The 20,378-nt window shown below is 43.0% G+C and overlaps 1 protein-coding gene across 5 annotated transcripts in view; it reads right to left on the bottom strand.

Annotated features, from left to right (window-relative positions):
* The window catches only part of ARSG (arylsulfatase G), a 166,052-nt gene that overhangs the window by 34,915 nt on the left and 110,759 nt on the right, over positions 1–20,378 (bottom strand). For all 5 annotated transcript variants that reach the window (XM_084837503.1, XM_084837502.1, XM_084837501.1 and 2 more), the window contains one exon: positions 10,699–10,819. In XM_084837503.1, the coding sequence (XP_084693629.1) occupies positions 10,699–10,819 (121 nt within the window). The remainder of the gene's footprint in view (positions 1–10,698; positions 10,820–20,378) is intronic.

Here is a 20,378-nt window from a genome sequence, read left to right as displayed (position 1 = left end):
ATCACGGTCGTATTGTCTATGCCGATGATCCATATGGTATCAATCTGGAGATCGGTATTGAGGGAGCTGCTGAGGAGAGAGTGCCGGTCGATACCGAGGTGACTGTATATCATAACGGCATGGTGTTGTAGACCTAGATCTCCATTCCCGAGCTGTCTGAGCTGGGCGGGGTGATAGGGTTGGCGTGTCCCTCAACTCACCCTCCGAAACTGTGGAGGCCAGATCCAAAGCAACAGCTTGTGTGGAAGAGGCCACAACACAAATGGGAGAATCAACTAGAGGAGGGGGAGGTGGAACGTCCCGCTCTTTCTCTGGCTGTTTTTCTTCTTTTTCTCCGGTGCATCCACAGCCGATTTAGGGCATTTTGCCTTTTTTGAAAGTTTCTGAGCCACCAAAATAGTTAGGTTCCTTCCTGGCATAGGTGGGTCTACTCAAGCCAGCTCTGTGGGTAACAGAGGGGAAGACTGAGCCGTGGAAGCCGCTCCTTTTGCACTTGTTGAAGGAGCTGTTCTCAAGGTGTTTGGGCCTTAGGCATATCAACTGGCTGAGGGGCCTGTTGCCAAAGGATCGCCTTTAGTCGATCTGCCCTGTTCTTGCAAGCCTGCTTTGATAATGGTTGGCAGTGGTGGCAAGATTCGACTTTATGGGATCCTCCCAAACAAATTAGGCATAAAGAGTGACTGTCCAAAGAAGGCACCTTACTGCCACAAGCCGTGCACTTTCTGAATGGAGCCTTTTGGGCCATAAGCTGCAAGATGCATCGCTGCTGAGGCGAACAACGCTCTCCACCACCGCTCTCCTTTTTTCTCTCTCTTTCTCTTGTTTTAGATAAAGAAGAAAAAAGATAAAGGAAGAAAAAGGGCAAGGAAGACAAAATAAAGATAGAAAAAAACAGCTTAACAAGAATGTTGAAGAAGTTCCCCACGAAGTAATGCTAAGGCAGTCAAAAAGGAACTGAGGGGAAGGGGGGAGCCCACGCTATATATACCATGAATGGTGGGTGAGGGGCTCCCGCCAAAAACTTGCTCAGCTTGGAAGTTTCCGGAAAGAGTCTCCACGCAGGCACAGAGCCCATATGTGTGATGCACAGAGACCACGAAGAAGAACTCACTGATGGTATGCATCATCATATACAACACAAGACCAGAGAACAATTAGGCCAATCAACATGTTCAGTCAACCCGGTAAGAACATAAGAACAGAAGAGCCATGTTGGATCAGACCAAGGGTCCATCTAGTCCAGCATTCACACAGTGGCCAACCAGCTGCTCACGGGAAACCCACAAGCAGGGTATGAGTGCAACTAGTGTACATAGACTCACGGCCTCTGGTACTGGAGGTAGCTCATAGCCGGTAGGTTCTGCTGCAAATAAACTGGCCCTCAATGTCCTTTATGTGACAGAAGTGGAAAGGGAAAACTGACAAAGGCATTGACATTAACTATCACCTGGGACACCAAAATTCAAACTAAACTATCATCAGTAAGTTATTTAGTGGGAATTAATGTAGGTTATTATCTTAAACGTCTTACAAATTCTACAGACTTCAAAGCCTACTTTCCAAAAAAGAACACAGTGATAGGACATTAGGTAGCATATATATAACACATAAAGGGAATGAATAAGATAATGCACCTGTTTTCAAATGGGCTGATCTTGGTAAAATCTATACAATCTATCTCAAAGAACTAGGCTGGCAATACAACGAGCAATTCAAACAGTATGAGTCTTGAAGATAAGCTAATTTGTGACCCTTCCGGATTGAGTCCCATCTCAAGGATGGGATGTTCTCCTGATGTTCAAAATCAACACTGGGAAAGCAATTAAGAACATGTATGAACAAAAGGCCAACACTGAAGTACTGCATATTGCTGTAGCTGCTAGAACAACGAGTCGCGGCATGTTGCTTATTAAGAATTATTTCGAGTGGATCGTTTGTTCAAAGTATTTTTTTTTTTTTACAATATTTATATACCGCTCCTCATCAGAAGATTTCAGAGTGGTAAACAACATGATAAAAGAATAAAACAATGGTTAAAAGAGTTAAAACATTTTTTTAAAAAAGACAAATCCCAACAAAGTGGAGTTCAACAGACCACGGCTGGTCATGCAAGGAAGGCCTCTTGAAAGAACAACGTCTTCAGGAGGCGCCGGAAGGAACACAATGTCGGCGGCTGCCTGACCTCTAAAGGCAGGGAATTCCACAGGAACGGGCCACCACACTGAAGGCTCTTCTCCCCGTGGACTCCAACCGGGCCATAGGTCCATGTGGAACCACCAGGAACATGCCCTCTGATGACCTCAGTGACTGGGCAGGTTGGTAGGGAAGGAGGCGCTCTCTCAGGTATCCTGGTCCCAAGTTGTTTAGGGCTTTGTACACTAGTACTAATACCTTAAACCAAAGTATGATCAAGGTTTTGTATCATATTCTCTCACAGCCCTTGTACACATGATTTTGCAAGACACGGGCATCACAGAACAAGAAAGATGTCCCTTGCCATTCAGTCCTGAGCATTTCACAACTTCGTTATTCAACTGTATGAAGAAGAGAAAGCACAATGACACAGAGCAACAGAAGATGCTCACTGTAGCAGAATTGGAAAGACACCAGTGGTAAAAATATTAAGCTGTGAAACACGGCAAAACCAGTAACTGTGAACTGATTGACTGAATGTATTATCTCGACCTTTTGCATTTTATTATGACCATTCACTCACCAGTCACCATATTGGCTTATCCACTTGCCAGCATTACTAACTAACACCAAGGCACAGTTTATCCCACACATTTACACAGTGGAGTTTTCACAATTGCAGCTGTAGACAATGGTACACACACACACACACACACGTAGTGTCCGTTTTTGCACATCCACAGTGGCTTCCCCAGGCCCCAAATTACTGCCAACTTCTCCCTCAAATCTTCTTCTCCTCAGTCACACACCTCCATGGACATCCTGGCTTTCGATGAGGGGCTCAGCATTTCTGTCAGAAAAATTCCAACTCTGTGCATGCCATTGTCATGACCCCTATTATATATTCCCTTTGAATTTGTCTTGAAACATTATTTCCTTTCTGTGAAGATACTAGTTAAAATTGTCACAGGAACAAAGCAAAACAAGACCTTTCTTGGTCTTTATCACATGCTTTTCTCTGGTTACTCTCAGGGTTAGACTATGGAGCCTCCTCCCACTGGGCAAATAAAAAATCAGTACACCGAGCTAAGTGAGCTCTGAAATGCCCAGTGGGAACTGGTTTACAGGAGCTCACAGTGGAGCAGGTTTTCAAAACAGCTTATTGGGCCAGTTCTCATGACAGCCCATCGTGGGTTATTTACCTGGGAGGGGCTGCAGCGTGTGCCAACCACCATTATGAATATACAAGCCCTGGCTGGGGCTTGCTGGGGCTTGTCATGTTATCCAAACAAGGTTGGTGACGGTTATTTGAGGGTTAAACAACTCTTGCACAACCTATGGTCTGTTTTAGGGTTAAGTAACCCATGGAAGGTGTTTTGGTCATCCAAACCAGGTCACAGGCTTTAATCTGTAGAATTCCCATTTGAGGCTGGGAGAGGCAAACGACTTAAGTCTTCTGTAAGGCTTAGAAAATGTGCTTTGTAACAACTGCCCTGCAAACTGTTGTTCTCATGCATAAGTTCGCAGTTCCTATTATCATGTGGACAGAGAAGGGCAGGACACGGATGGAAGGGCTGCCCTACTTAAAATTGATAATGGGCACAGTTGCCAAGGCTCCGACTGAATGAGAATGTAATTATGTCCCTGTTTGTCAAGGCAAGCAAAAACTATGGGAGGCAACAATATGTGCCTGGGACAATTTTGTTGTTTCTCTTTATGGTTTAAGAATCCAAAGCAATTAGAAAGGGAAAAGAAATCTGTTGGAAAAACCAAAAGCCGGTTTTGCCTAGAACATCAGACTGAGAACTACCTGGTCTCCTCTCCAACAGCAAAATAAACAAACGAAGAAAAGATTTGACAGCTCGCAGGCAAAGTTATAATGGGATAAGAAGCTCATGCCAATTCCTAATTCTCCAGTACCTTCATTAAAGACTTACTGACTCCAATAAAACTTGAGCCAAAGACCTCTTATGCACACAAACTTTAGTAGTAACACTATGTTATGCTATAGTATAATGAACACACTATGGTGTGTTAACTCTTACTGGGAGCACATATCTGACCAAGCTCTACAGGCGACGCATGGGCCCCGTGAGGAGCGGGATTTCACTAACCGTGAAGGAGTTGCAATCCCCAAATACTCCCAGTGTTGTACCACCACTTCTACTAACTCTATAAAGCTGAATATCTGCAGCCAGCATTGCAACCAGTAATATAGTGACGGAGCTCCAGTTTCAGGTATATATACAGTACATATGGTCATGATGGTGAAAGTGTAAACAGTGAGTCAAGAAGGAAATTAAATTCAGATAGTGTTAATCACATTATTAACAGTAGCCATTCACAAAGCAGTTCCTGCTGATAACACAAACATCCTGGCACTAGGTAAGTCAATTAACACACGGAGCCTGATTTTTAAAAAAATCCTTTATCCCAATTCAGCTCTCTGGCAATAGAAGTTCCAAATAATGCACATGTTTTTTGTTTTGTAAATAGTAGCCCCAGGGAAATTTGAGCAGCCTCTGCATCATGGGGAGTGAGGAGGAAAGTCAAATATGGCCCCTGACAAAAAATGCCTTTCTAAAGGTGCTATTTGCATTTTATGGGAAGCATCCACTGGGATCCTGTAGTTTCTCCCCATGAAATGCACATTGCACCCCCAGAGAGGCAGTTTTGGTCATGATCATGGCAGGGAGAGAACTTCCCCCACACCTTCTGCCCTGCCCCACCCATGGTTTAGAGGCTGCTCAGGCTTCCCTGGGGAGTATTTGTGTAACAAAAAACATGTGCATTAACTGCAGCCACACAATTAATGCTACATCTAGTTGGCCTTTAATCAGCCACCTTCACCTAGTGGAAGTATTTCATGCTTGTCTGCACGGGAAGTGGCAGTCTGGGATTATTATGTACTTTCAGGTGCTACAGCTCAGCTATAAGGCCACCATGTTTCTCTTTCCATTATATCCCACCTTTCTTCTATGATGGGAACTCCACGGCACAGGATTCCCAGGCAGTCTCCCCATCCAGTCATTGAGCATAGCCAACATACTTGGCTTTGTCAAGGTTTATTTATTACATTTCTATACTGCCCAATAGCAGATTCTCTCTGGGAAGTTTTTGCATCATGCACCTTCATACCATGGCCCTGAGACATGGTATTTAGGTCTCATCTTGATTTCTTCTCCACAAACTCATGAATACATTAACCGCACGCGCGCGCGCACACACGCACAAACACACTTCCAGATCTGCTTCATGCCTCTGATGAAGTTGGCCCTTGCCTCTGAATACTCTGACTGCAATAAACTAACCTTTTAAGATTCAACAAGTTTTTCTTTAGACGTTTCCACAAGCGAGGCTTAAATCAGTATAATGTAAGTATGCTTCTTTCAATATCTTGTACCCCACATTGATAATGTTCATAAGTGAGGCATTCCAGACTAAAAGGTCTTTGTAGCATCACTTGTGAAAATATTCGAAGAGAACACTGACCTGGCCCACACGATCAAAACAAGCCACCAAGGCTTAAAGAAGCCACTGTGGCTCGCTATGAGCCACGGCTTGTGGTGGACATGGTTTGCATAATTGCTGCCAGACTGCAGCTTATCATATCATTCGAACCCAGGCAGCATGGTATGTTGGAAGGTTAAACAACCTCCAAATAACCCATGGGGTGTTGTAGGGCTATCTGAGGGTTGTTTAACCCTCCAGTAAGTCATGCCACCCAGGTTCGGACAACAAGATAAGCCACAGCCAGGAAGTGATTATGCAGATTGCACCTGGCATGCGCTGGCACATGCAGAGTGTGTGCCAGGGCCTCTGGCATTATATCTTCTTTTCCATCCTGGTGTTGTGATTTATATAATCTAGAGTTGTCCCATAACAGATACTGGGACAGCCTGAGTATAATTAATTTAGTGAGTAACGCCCAATCATAAATGTTTACTCATGAATAAATCCCATTGGAATTAATGAACTTTAATAATGAGTAAGAGGATTGAGGAATGCACCACAAGAGTTCTTCAGAATTCCTCTCTTGTTTCTCCACACTGCCTTCAAATTATATAACCCAGGAGCATGGGAGTTCTCAAAGCATCTGCTCAACAGCGTAAGATGGAATAAAGATTCTAAACTATGGGCAGACTCCAATGGGATGTTTCTTCTGTCCCACCAATTCTGTTGTGCAGATGGAAATGGCAATTTAGCGCTTCCAGGGCAACCCAACACGAGTGGAAACGCTCATTTCTGGACAGAGGCAGGTTGGTGGAGCTCACATGCCTTTTTCCAGAAACAAGCATTTCTGCACATTTGGGGGCCTTCCCCTAGGAAGCACTAAATTTCTCTTGCATAAACAGTGGGTCCCACTTGCGCAACAGAATTGGCAGGACTCACCACTTGCAAAAGGGAATTGGCAGGCTGGAAAGGAATTGGTGGGGGTATAAGCGCCCCGTTGGATTCTGCTCATAGATGAAGTAAAGCATATTTATAACCTTGAAAAATGGAACACTTAGGACAATAAGTCTTGTCTTCTTGCATAGCAATGGCATCTGGTATCTTCAGCCACCACTGCAGAGGAAGGTGGCAATGAGGATCCAAACCAACCAATATGAAAAGAAATCTCACATGTGTGGTTCCACCTCAGGTCATGCTCAGCTCACTATGCCGGCCTCAGCTCCATTCATTTGCATGCAGGTGTGCCAACGTGTCCTAGATACTTTAAGGCTTTTCCTGGACAGCAGGTGTTTTGTGAGAATGATGAAAAAACTCAGTTCACAAATCCCTAATCTGTGCCAATAGAGGAAGAAACCCTCAATCATGTGATCACTGTGTGTAAAAAAAAGTGCATATTTGAAGCACATTTTTTAATGAAATGTGGAAACACCAACGTGTGGAAACCACAGGGGCATTCTTTTAAACAATAACAGACTACTCAACAAGGACACTTTTCTCCAAGCCTAGCCTGTGGCAGCAGGGACAGGACTGGACTGTAGGAGAAAGAGACTCACAGGGTGTTGCAGACACCACCAGGAAGTAGCTCACCAGTTTGTGAGCAGAGATTCAAAAGGCACATACAAATCATCAGAATGTGAAAGTTCTAAGAAAAGTGGGGATCAATAAGAATGACTGTGTATGTTTATATACCTTCTGACAGTAAGACTGCTATGTGGGGGCATGGGGACAACTATATAAACCACAACCTAACTTGCAGATGAAGGGTCTGGGGATGTATCAAACCAAACACTTACTGTGTTATGGCATCTGACTCATGATAGAACTGCAATCTTCAAGATGTGTTGCAGAAGTAGCACATAGAAGAATATATATAAATAATTTAAAGTTATTAACTATGATGAAGAATCAGATGTAAAGAATCAATAGTTGGATGCAAAGGGGGGTTTGCATATGGTTATGGATCAGGGATGTCTGTCACTCTTCACTGATTCAAGTTTTGGGGAAAGCCAAAGATCAGGACTGGCTCAGCCATTAGGTACAGCAAATCAGCCTGCCTCAGGTGGCAGATTTGTGTGTGGGGGGGAGGGGGGTTCCGGTTAAAAGTGGGGGCCTACAAATGCCTTCACTAGCTTGTCAATAGCGACCACATTTTTTATTTTGGCAAGAGCTCCCTTCTCACTGCTGTCTGAACCTCTCAGAAGCTCAACATGACAAGATCAAGTCCCTGCCCCCACCCCCATCAGTCTGAACCTTGAGATAGGGTGGGGGAAGTACAGGGGCTTGCCCACGCAGTGGTGCTGAGCCTTGAAGATCCTTGGAGTGCCTCTGAAGCTTAGCATAATGTCACAGTCAAGCCTATGTCCCTCTTCTCCTTGGGAGAGCTAAAGCCAGCCGAAATTTGCAGATTAAAGGAATATCTGTACTATCAAGTATTTAGCTTATTATTATATTTTTATTACCATAGGGAATGCCATTTGGACTTTCCACTCAAGCACCAAAACTTCTTGGCCATTTTGTCTAAAATATACATCAATTATGTATTTACTTAATAAATGTTTACTCCATTTTCCCATGCTAAATTGACAATTGACATGCAGAAATCCAGATTTAAGAATTGGCAAGAAAATGTTTTTATGGTGGACCTGTACAGATAAGATGATCCTTACTTTAGATCAATTGGGGGGAAGGGTTGATGATGAGTTTTTGGTATTTTCAACTTTGCAAGATCAATTTGATCTGTCAGCTTCAGCGGAATGGCAGTACTTGCAGTTGAAACATTTGTTGGTATCTAGATTCGGTCCTGCTGCTTTTATTGCTTCAGAGTCTCCTTCACTATTGGAAATACTTATTGCAGTGGATCAGATGTATTGACCTACAATTCATGCGTATAAACATTTATTATCAATGAATAAATATGATACAAGTGGTTTACAGCAGGAATGGAACAGGGAATTGGAATGTCCTATTTTGCTTAATCAGTGGACTGCCATTTTGGCGTCTGTATCAGACATTTCAATGGATCTTGGGTTACGCCTTATTCAGCAAAAGCTCTTGTTTCGGGTCTATTGGATGCCACAACGTCGTTTTAGTAAAGGCTTGTCAACTTCAACTAATTGTTGGAGGTGTAATGCAGTCAATGCTTCTTTTATTCATATGTTTTGGAAATGCCCAATGGCCACCTCCTTTTGGGAAGAAGTTATTGTACGGATAAATTTTGTATTGGAAAGCTCTTTAATATTTACTGATGTAAATGTTCTTTCAAACAATTTACCTGCTTCTTGGAAGGTAACACATGGTCAGCGTAAATTGATTTTTTGCGCCCTTTTGGTTGCTAAAAGACTGATACTACGGTATTGGAAGGATAAAAGCTCACCACCTATAATGCAATGGTCTAAATAATTAATAATACTAGCAACATTTGAAAGAGTGGTATATAGGCGTAACTTGCAAATGGACTTATATGTGGATATTTGGTCTGCTTTTACTGAAGTTTGTGTAGCCTATTTTCCCCCCTTTTTTTCTTCTTTCTCAAATAATGTAATATTAGAAACTGAGGATTTTTGAATGCCGTTGTATTTTTATTTTGTTCTTTTTATTTAGGTTTTGTAATGTTTTCAGTTTGTTTTGTTTTGTAAAAATTCACAATAAAAGACTGAGATTTTCCTTTTAAAAAAATGTTTACTCCACTTTTCCCCTTCAAAAAGGAGTTGCTCAAAGAAGCTTACAAAGTATAAAAATAATTAACTAATCATTCAGACATACTAACAAGCTAAAAGCAGCAGCAAACTCCTACACAAATGGTCAATAAACAGAATTAAGCAGCAGCTAAACAGTTAGAATGCAGAGACTGATTTGTGCTAGAGGACTACACCCTGTTCCCAAGGAGCTCAGCTCCACTATTATTTTTGAGATATGCCTCACACACCTTGACTGTAAAATCTCCATCTTGTTTTGAAAGGCTGGTTAAGCGAGGTTTAGGATCAGCCAAGGCAAAGAAGTTGGCATTTGACACTTACTGACCTCTAACCTAATTAAAGTGCTAGGAGCCACCCTTGCTGGTAAAAAAGCATAGGAGCTCCAGAACTTGCAAATACCTCTCTGATTGCTGAGTCACTATTCTAACCAAGCTATGCAAGCTCCATTCCAGAGCCCTGGCAGGAAATAGGCTAGGAAATAAGCTCCATTCACAAAGTGTCACCTCTACCTGTAAAACACATTAGCAGTCATTTACAGCCATTAAGGACAAGAATCTATGTTTACACAGTGGCACCTACTGTGACCTTGAACTCCTATACTATTGTGCAATGGTAAAGAGCCAAGTCAGTTTAACTACAGTGACACCATATCAAAAGCAACTTGGAACCCAGGTTTATTCTTAGGTAAAAGTTCCTCTACAGTAACAGAAGGTTTTAAAAATAGTTGCCAAACAGGGAACTAGGGGGTTCATCACCTGACTTCTTCCAACTCAGTTCATCTGCAGCCAAAACAATAGTCATGTCTATGTTTTAACTACATTAAGAGTGTTCTGGGAGTACCCAGGCTGGTTTTTTGGTCATATCACAGGAGGATCAAGGGGACCTAACAAGATGGAACTGTTTTCAGTCCCCCATCATAGCCTGGGAATAAAAACAACCCAATTGTTTTCACAGAGGCAAGATTTTTTGTTCCCACCATTACTTTGTGAACTACCATTCCTGTAGTCCTCTGATTCTACTGATGAACTCCTGGATCACTATGAAATTTTGTGAAAGGCCCTCCCTAGACCCCTTTCCCTCTGAAACAGGTAAATAAATATCTGTGCTTCGATGTTCTTTCTTTTATAATTTTTCCCAGTTTGTCTCTATCACCTCTAATCTCCCCTTGATATAAAAGGGCAATGTCTCCATGACACACTTCAACTGTAGACTTAAAATCTTTATTTACATGTGTCAGTCAGTTACACATGTACACTTGTGTGTTGGTTGTAACATGTGATCAGGGACATGCAGTAACTACCCTGTTAATTATTACCACTGATGAGGAAAATAATAATTATCAGTGTAATTAAGGCCAAATTATTTCCACGCAAGAAGCAACCGGGACCGACTTTGATGCTGAAAGTTCATTCCATACCTTGTGTCCTTTGTCCGATTGCCCGAAGAGGACCTCAGACACATCCATACCATCAAACTGTCTGTTGGGAGGGAGGCTTGCATTTGCGAGAGACACCAAGGTAGGGAATATGTCTAACGTGCTGTAAGAGAGAAGGGACAGTGATCAGAAGAACATAGGCACAAACCTCCATATGAAGGATGGTTTTAGGACTTAACCTTAAAAGTAAAAAAAAAAGTAAAGGTGTCCCCAACCAGTCGCGCCCGACTCTAGGGTGCGGTGCTCATCCCCGTTTCTAAGCCGAAGAGCCAGCGCTGTCCGAAGACGCTTCCGTGGTCATGTGGCCGGCATGACTGAACACCGAGGTGCACGGAACGCTGTTACCTTTCCCGCCGAGGCGGTACCTATTTATCTACTTGCAATTTCTTGCTTTCGAACTGCTAGGTTGGCAGAAGCTGGGACTGAAGACGGGAGCTCACTTCATCACGCAGCACTCGGGTCTCGAACTGCTGACCTTCCGACCTTCCAGTCTGCAGTTCAGCATAGAATCATAGAATCATAGAATAGTAGGGTTGGAAGGGGCCTACAAGGCCATCGAGTCCAACCCCCTGCTCAATGCAGGAATCCAAGTCAGAGCATCCCTGACAAATGGCTGTCCAGCCTCGTCTTAAAGGCCTCCAGTGTGGGAGAGCCCACCACCTCCCCAGGTAATTGGTTCCATTGCCGTATTGCTCTGACACTCAGGAAGTTTTTCCTGATGTTCAGCCGGAATCTGGCTTCCTGTAACTTGAGCCCATTATTCCGTGTCCTGCACTCTGGGATGATCAAGAAGAGATCCTGGCCTTCTTCTCTGTGACAACCTTTCAAGTACTTGAAGAGTGCTATCATATCTCCCCTCAGTCTTCTCTTCTCAAGGCTAAACATGCCCAGTTCTTTCAGTCTCTCTTCATAGGGCTTTGTTTCCAGTCCCCTGATCATCTTTGTTGCCCTCCTTTGAACCCTCTCCAGCTTGTCTGCATCCTTCTTAAAGTGTGGTGCCCAGAACTGGACACAGTACTCCAGATGAGGCCTAACCAGTGCTGAGTAGAGGGGAACTAGTACTTCCCGGGATTTGGAAGCGATGCTTCTATTAATGCAGCCCAAAATAGCATTTGCCTTTTTTGCAGCCACATCACATTGTTGGCTCATATTCAGCTTGTGATCGACGACAATTCCAAGATCCTTCTCGCTCGTAGTGTGGTTGAGCCACGTATCCCCCATCTTGTAACTGTGCATTTGGTTTCTTTTTCCTAGGTGCATCTTAACCACTAAGCCACCGCGGCCCCTTAAAAGTAGCCCATCTTATTCACAACACAGTCCACGCTTAAATGTGGAGTTCAAATCTGGATCCTGCTTAAGCTAAAAATAATAGACCACGTCTCCTCTTTTTCCACAATATATGTGCATGTTCATGTTATCAGACAAAGAAATTCAAATCCTGCACAAATTAGGAAATGAAATATAAAATTTGCACAAATTGACTTGACATAATTTTGCTTTAAGGACTGGATTTATAATTGGGACATTTCAGGAGACGTGGGTTGGGTTTGCAAGGACAGCTGAGAGGAAAGCATCTTAATTTGGGAAGGAAGGCAGCAGCTGTACAGAAAATAGCTCAAGGAGTAAAAAGCCTTGTGCAGGACATTAACACACAATTTCCAATCCTGGAATTTCTTACTCGGTCCCCACTTTGATTTCAGAAACTTCACCAATTACAGCTGACACATTTCAAGGCCTTTCTCTACAGCCCTGAGAACTAGAAAGAGAAAGCTTAGATTCTAAAGTTGCAGAATTCTTCAAGGTAACAGGTTCTGTTCTTTCATGGTTCATGGGCATACAGTCCTGATTAACAGTAATACTTTGCCATTACATAAGTGTCCAGGTCACTGTGGACACAAACAATAACACTACAGAAATCATCTTCTAATCTGCCAATTGAATTGTTGCCAGGATCCTGAGCCACAGCTTCGTATTAAAGAGGCTAAAATGATTCCTTCCTAATTAATTAGCACATTTTAATGAGCATGTGGCCCTTTTACAAATGTTTATCTGCTTAACGAAAGAGCAGCTGGATATTACTGAGTCACTCAGAGAGCGGTTGTCCAAAGTCTGCAGTTCTTGACTGAAAGTTAATAAATTCACAATTGACATAAATATCATGCAGAAAACGGCTAATGCCTCAAGGGCATAATGGTTTCCAAAATGTTGGGGTGGCATGTTTTCATTTCAGACCCATTTATCATTTTCAGCTCTTGATCCCAAAGGGTGCTTCCAGAAGGTAGGCTCCTAGTGCTACCAATCAGAAGGCATTGTGCAGCTATTCCATCTCTCCCTTCTCAGTAGATTTTTTGTGGTAAGAAAAAATATGGAATAAGTGGTGGAAAAAGTAACCTTTTATTACGCTTTGTGAGGCTCAGTTGCACTGAAACACTATAACAGGGTCTCCAACCTTTCTGGGTTGGTAGGCACTTTTGGAATTTTGAGTGTCATGGGCACTCTCACAAAATGGCTTGCCCATTCACAAAATGGCTGCCATGGTGGGTGCAGCCAGTCACAACACCCATTTTCCAGAAGGCAAACTGGTGAGGCTAACAGAAATTTGCCCAAGAAATTGTACAAGCTAGAAGCGGCGTCTGGGCTCACACATGCAGGCAAGACACCCACACTGCCACACTGCCACCACCCTGGCCCAGGCAAAACATGCATATCACACACCAAAAATGTCCAGGCAAAACACACACCACATTACCACCACTTCCAAATCCAGACAAAACCTACATATCGCACGCAACAATCTCCCGCAAACACACACATGCACATACAAACGAACCCATTACATAAGTGTCCAGGTAACAGTGGACACAAACAATAACACTACAGAAATCATCTTCTAATCTTTTGAAGTCTGCCCAGGCACACTACACCAAAACAAACAAGCTACACACACATATATGGCAAAACACACAAACAGCACAGGCAAAAACCTCCTGTTACTCCCTGTCAGCTCATCAGGCTCCTCATGATACTCCCTATCAGTCTAGATTACTCTTCTCTCTCTTTCTGGGTGCCTGGGCACACTTCAGAACAAAATGCTGGGCTACAGTTATTCGTTATTTTCTGAGAATACCTCTTGGGCTCAAGTGGGCTCCAAAGGCATTCTTGGAAATAAAGATGGTGCTGGAGCCAGCATTTTGCTTTGCAGCATGTCTGCCTCACAGTTTAACACTTTTTTAATGTTTAAAAATGAGGGAAAAAATCAGGAGGGGCAGCGAGCCTGGTCGGTGCCAAGGGAGGGGTCTGCAGGCACACTGGTGCCCACGGGCAACACTGTGGGGACTCCAGGACTATAACGATACCATCTCCTCAACTGAAAACAGAGCATCATCACACAATCGATAAGTAAGCCAAATACATCAGAATGACTCAGTCAACCTTTATGAAAATGTATGTCACAGCAGCTTCCGCAGATGCCAGGATGGAAAACAGAAGTGGCGTTGGGTTTTTGTCTGCAGTTCCTACCAAGACTCTGTCAGCATTTCCATCCTAGTGTTCTGATTTCAAGGGCTTAAGGCCGCGCCACAAAATACAAAGTTATATGGTCATTTAGAAAACTGAGAGGGAAGGAAGGCACTATGTGCAAAAAACACCACGAAGGAAAAGATCCTGAAGCACCACTGGGTATGGTCTATAATAATCGTTTATTCATTGTATAGTTATTTGAGAGTTTTGTTTTGAATTGTTGATTCATTTTAGAGATTTGTACAATGAATAAACAATTATTATAGACCATACTCGGTGGTGCTTCAGGATCTTTTCTTATACGCTCATTTACTTGTTTATACAAGAGACCGAGTGCCGCACATGGAGCAGCTGGGCGATCTGACACCTCGTAACCGGTGCTGTGCAGAAATACATGGAGGTGGCGGCAGTGGCTGCTCAACAGAGGGTGGTCAAGCTTGTGCTCCCTGCCTTGGCGCTAGGGGTCTTGAATGATTCTGCTGGGTTCCTGCCATTAACACACATGAAGGATAAGCGCTTGGAGAGCATGTGGACTCCAGGCTCAGGAGGGGCCTTAGAGCCAGGGAATATCTCTAGACTCCTGGGAAAGGAGGAAGGGGAGGAGCTATCACCTCACACCTTCCTCAGCAGTTGTGACTCTCTTTTAAAATAAGCCATTTGTTATTTGCTTCAGCAGCCATCACATTTGCCAAGTGCCACAAGATTATCTGCTACTGTTTTAGTTCTAAAGAGCAGCACAAAAGGAATCCCATCCCGACACCCAGAAACTAGCCATGGTGACTGTAAGTCTAGAAACAATTATCATTCGAAATGTGGCTGGGTTGGGCAGTAACAGGTCTTGAAGCTGTCTCACTTCTGGACCATTGGCATCTGGGCCAGCTCCTGTCCATGCAAGCTGCATCCGCACAATTTCCCTCTCCCACTGCAGCCCCCCGCCTCACATGCCAGGCCTTTCTTAAGGGTCTCACAGGGGACTGCAGTGGGGAGTTGGGGGGCAGGAAACCCCCTTGTGTGTGTGTCTTTGTGCTCTCCCTGCATTGGATGCACCCCACTGAATTTTTTTGTCACTTTAATTTATTTTGTATTATTTCGATGGAAACCGCTTTGGGAGGTTTGCCTACAATGTGGTTTAGAAATACCAATAATAATAATAATAATAATAATAAAGATTAAAGCTGATGAACAAAAGTCAGTGTCAATGGAGATTGTCCAGAATTCTTAAAGAAAACCAATAAAACACATTAGCCTGTTGGAGCTCTATGAAATCTTGGCTGTGCAAATTGGAAACAACCTGAGTGTCTTACTTTCTCCCAATCAATTAATTCCAGCAAGGCTGCTAAGAAACAGACAGGCCCAAACAACAAACACTGAGAAGTGCTGAAAAGCAGAGACATGATATGCAAGTTCTTGTACTGAGAGGCTGTTCATGTAAAGTTGTTGAGAAGGCTGGTGAACAAACCCAACTCCAGACATTGAAAGTAGATGTGCTAGGACTCAGGCCCAGCCCAACCTATCTTGACACCCAAGGCAAGAAGCTGCTTCTCCTGCTGCCATCTTTCTTCCCGGCTATGGGGAGCTTGCCCAAAGTCTCACAAGACTTTGGATGGGCAGCTGTTCCAGAGAGCCCAACTGGCCACTCTTTCAGTGCAGCAAATGCCACAGTGGGAGAGCAGCTAACGGGGCTCTCAAGAGCACACGCTGGAGACAGTGGAGGTGGTGGCAAGCCCTCCTGGTTTATTACTCTTCCTTCTCCACCATCTGAATTGTTTGCCTCAGTCTGCCTAATGAGAAGGCCGGCCCTGGTAGAACTAGGCTATCTCATCCAGGTTCCTACCTCATATATGTAAGAAGAAGATTCTTTTCAATTTCTGTGCATTAGGAGATGCTCAGAAAATTCTTAGCATGTCTAATGAGCAGAGCTGAATCCCATCAAATGCCCCCAAAACAAATTTTCCTGGGTCTGGCTACTGAGGATACAGCTGTACATTAACAGCCACCTTCTATCATACAAACTTACCTGCACTTTGAGAACTTTCTCAGAAACCCTTCCATCAGGAATATGAAGAAAAGCCATTTCTACAGTGGCACTGAAAACCTTCTGAGGAATGTTTGTTTCCCCCCTTTCTATTAGTCTCCCGGCATTAGGTGAAGGCTCTGCTGTTTTACAGGGCATTCGGGACATCTGAGCGGTTTCTGCCATGCTGGGCATAATTAGGAAAGGAATTGATAATAAAACTGCCAATATCATATTGCTTTTATATAAATCTATGGTGCAACCACACTTGGAATACTGTGTACAGTTCGGGTCGCCACGACCTAAAAAAGGATACTGTCATTGGAAAGGGTACAGAAAAGGGCAACCAAAATGATCAAGGGGCTGGAGAAACTGACCTGAAGAAAGGTTACAATGTATGGGATTGTTTAGCTTAGAAAAAGGGCGAATGAGCAGATACATGATAGAGGTATACAAAATTATGCATGGGGTGGACAGGGAGACATTTTTCTCCCTCTCTCATAATACCAGAACCCGAAGTCATCTCATGTATCTGAGTGGCGGGAGACTGGGGACAGATAAAAGGAAGTACTTCTTCACACAATGGAATTTGCTACCACAACTTGGATGCCTTTAAAAGGGGATTAGACAAATTAATCGAGGATAAGGCTATCAATGCCTATTACACCAGACAGGCCGCTCAACAAGATCAGCCTCAGATGGCCTTCTCTCTGTCCCATCAGCCAGGACAGCTAGGCTGGTCAGGACAAGTGAGAGGGCCTTCTTGGCCCCCACTCTGTGGAACTCCCTCCCTAGGGAACTCCGCCATGCCCCCTCTTTAATGAGCTTCTACCACACATTAAAAACGTGGTTGTTCAGGAAGGCATTTGGGATGGGTTAGGGTATTTTTAGAAATATGTTTTAATGTGATATTTTATTGTTTTAAACTGTTGTATTGTTGTACATCGCCCAGAGTGGCTGGGTGACTGGCCAGATGTGCGATTAAGAAAATAGACAGACAGACAGACAGACAGACAGACAGATGTTGTCCAGATGGCTATATACTATCCCCAGTATCAGAGGCAGTATGGCCACTGTGGGGACAGAATGCTGGACTAGGTGGACCCTTGGTCTGATCCAGCATGGTTGTTCTTATGTTCTTATCTGTTGCCCACTTGCTCCTTGCCTACTCATTTTTCTGTTGGTTAATTGATCATTTGTGCTTTATGTTTTATGTACTGTTTGTATATGAATTTTAAATATACTTAGCCGTTTTGGTTCTAAAGGTATGTTATACATGTTTTAGAACAATAAATAATATAATATATTAACTGTGACTAACATATCTGATTTTTTTTAAAAGGAAAAATTAAGTCGCCAGTCATCAGAGTGTGCCTGTGTCAGTGTGTGGGAGCAGTGGGGGATCATGATTGCTATTCATGCTCCCCCCAAAAATATGCTACCATAAAGACTTCATAATGTACTAGATGTACTATTGGTATTACTGCATGGACAGAGGGGCACCAGCTCCTGATTTTTAAGTATTTACAGTTGGTAATATGAGAGCACTTCGTAACCAGAAGTGGTTGGGAGGGTGCTCAGAGACAGACATGGTGGTGGAGCGTAATTAACATCTACACACAACAGCCTGTTAATACTAAAATATTAATTACTCTTCCGTGTCCTTGTTCTGCATGGAATATTATATTGGTCACACATCATGCCTAAACTCATGGATCATCTATTACCCTTATTTGCATAGGCACACAGTACATCATAATAGCCAGTGTGTTTATTAAGCAGAGTTCCTCTCCTTTCAAACCCTTTTTCCACAAAGCCCCTCCTAAAGTGACATAACAGAACAGAGCTGGAGAAGGTACAAAAAAGGGCAGTTTAAACTTTTCCCATGGATGCAGCACCTTTCTTATGAGGAAAAAAGGCAGGAAGTTGGAGCACTTCTAGGCAAGGCTTTTAACCTGCAATCACCCCGCCTCAAACACAGAATTTTACAGGTGGTCCAGGTGATGTTCTCTTCCATGTGTAACCCTCCCATGTTTTTCCACTGTTTCTTCTGTTAAGAAGGAAAAGACAGAATCGGTGCACAATGCCTTTTGCTTTGTAGTGCTAGGGAGCCCTCTGTCTGGAAGTCCCCTCTGTCTTTTTAGTTACAAAAAGAAAAGGGGGAGGGAAAGAAGATGGATTGGGGACATGCAAATGGTTTACAAAATTATGAATGCTGTGGAGAGAGTGAAATGATCCAGTCTCATGAAATACTAGAACTAGGAATTATCCAGTGAAACTGACTGTAAGTTTGTTAAAGGCTGATAAAATGAAATACTTCCTGCAACATGTAATTAATTTGTGAAATTCATTGCTATAGGATGTGGTCATGGCTTACTAGCACAGATGACTTTCTTTTTTTAAAAAAAAAAGGTTAGTCAAATTCATGGAAGATAGTTAAGAATGGAGCTCTGTGTTCAGAGGCCGTATGCCTCCGTTTACCAGACGGTTTGGATAAACAACAGGGAGAAACTCTTTCTAACATATCCAGCTCCTAAGCTTTCCAGGGGCACCTGGCTGGGTATCTGCTGAAGACGTGAGTGCTGTGCAGTGGCCTACACGGACCTGTGATTTGATCTAGCAAGGTAGTTCTTACATTCTGTTCTTAAGAGAACTCTGGAATATGCTCCTACCGGTTCACTAAACATAATCCTCTTTGTGGTGAGAAAGTGCAGTGTGTGTTCCTGTACATGAAATGTGTGAAGTCAGTTCTAAAACAAGGCATGTTCTTCTGCTAAATAAGTTGAAGCTTTAATATTTAATAACATCATACACCCTGATTTCTTTATTAATACCACTGCTCTCCCTGCCCACCCAGCATTCAAGTACTGCCTTGGCAAGAGCAAGACAAAAATGGCTACCATTTATTGCAAATGTTGGTGATGGTTCATTACAAAGGTAATCTGTCAAGGAAGGTTTGGATGCTTTATAAACAAAGTCCAGGACCCAGTGGTGTCTACAACACGCCATTTCATATCAATTAACTGTAAGTATTCAGGCACCACACCTTAAATATATAAACAGACACACTGTTGGTTCAGTGCCAGGATGTTAACTTGTTAGGCTTTGGATTGCGAAGAACAAATGTGTACATGTCGGAATTCCTTTTCTAAGTGCCAATTTGCCTCCACAGGTAGTACAGACAATGTTTTAGTGGCTGGAGATCTTTCAGGAGAGTGCCACTCCTACTTTTAAGATCAATTAGTCTGTGGGCACTCAGGACAAGGCCACCTTAGTAGCAGTTTATTAGTCATGCTGTACTGATTTTTCATAGCAGTAGCTCTGGAAATGGTTTTTATACTGGCTGAATTATATTTGATTGTATTGTTTTGTGTGTGTCTCAGTGTTTGAATGTTAAAGTTAAATATTAGATTATTGTATTTTTATGGTTATATTTTGTTTGCCTCCTTAGGCGGCCTTGGTCCAGAAAGGCAGCATATAATATTTAAATAAATAAAGTCAGTCTTGTATTTCACGCTGTAGACATGGAATACTCGTAGGGTGAAAGGAATGGTCAACCAGGATTGATATTTACAGAGTGAAGCCTCACTGCACCAGTAATCTGTGTTCCACATTTGGGCAACATGATCATTCAAAACATTACAACCTCCACAAAAACAAATTACGGTATTAGCCACTTTGCCAAGGAGATAAATTACTGACAAAAACGGCAAGTCCTGGTACGTGAAATGGTCTGCAACAGGAGAGAACAGGCAACAGCACTGCCAATTTGTAGTCTAGCCATATTGTAACGCTAGTGAAGCATCTATGAAGACTGAGCTGAGTGTCAGGCAAACTAACACAGAATTGAATCCCACCCACCACCCACCCCCAGTTCAAAATGAAGGGACGGGGAAGTCCAAGGGCTTTTAAAACAACGGTATCTAATTAATTCACAAGTTGGGATGGCTGCCGAATTTGGTGATAAAGGCAATCCATTTATATACAGGCCATATAGCAACACTATGGGAAGCTAATCAGGAACTCCTGAGTGTTCACAGATTAAAATAATACTATACGATATAATATAGGCTGAGAATTGTGAAGAAGACCTTATATTAGAGGTCTTCAACTGGCAAACCACAGCTAC

The sequence above is a fragment of the Heloderma suspectum genome, chromosome 2 (genome assembly GCF_057233095.1).
Source record: "Heloderma suspectum isolate Gila_16-S chromosome 2, 16-S_ref, whole genome shotgun sequence".
NCBI lineage: Eukaryota > Metazoa > Chordata > Lepidosauria > Squamata > Helodermatidae > Heloderma > Heloderma suspectum.
This window is presented reverse-complemented; position numbering and strand designations above follow the sequence as displayed.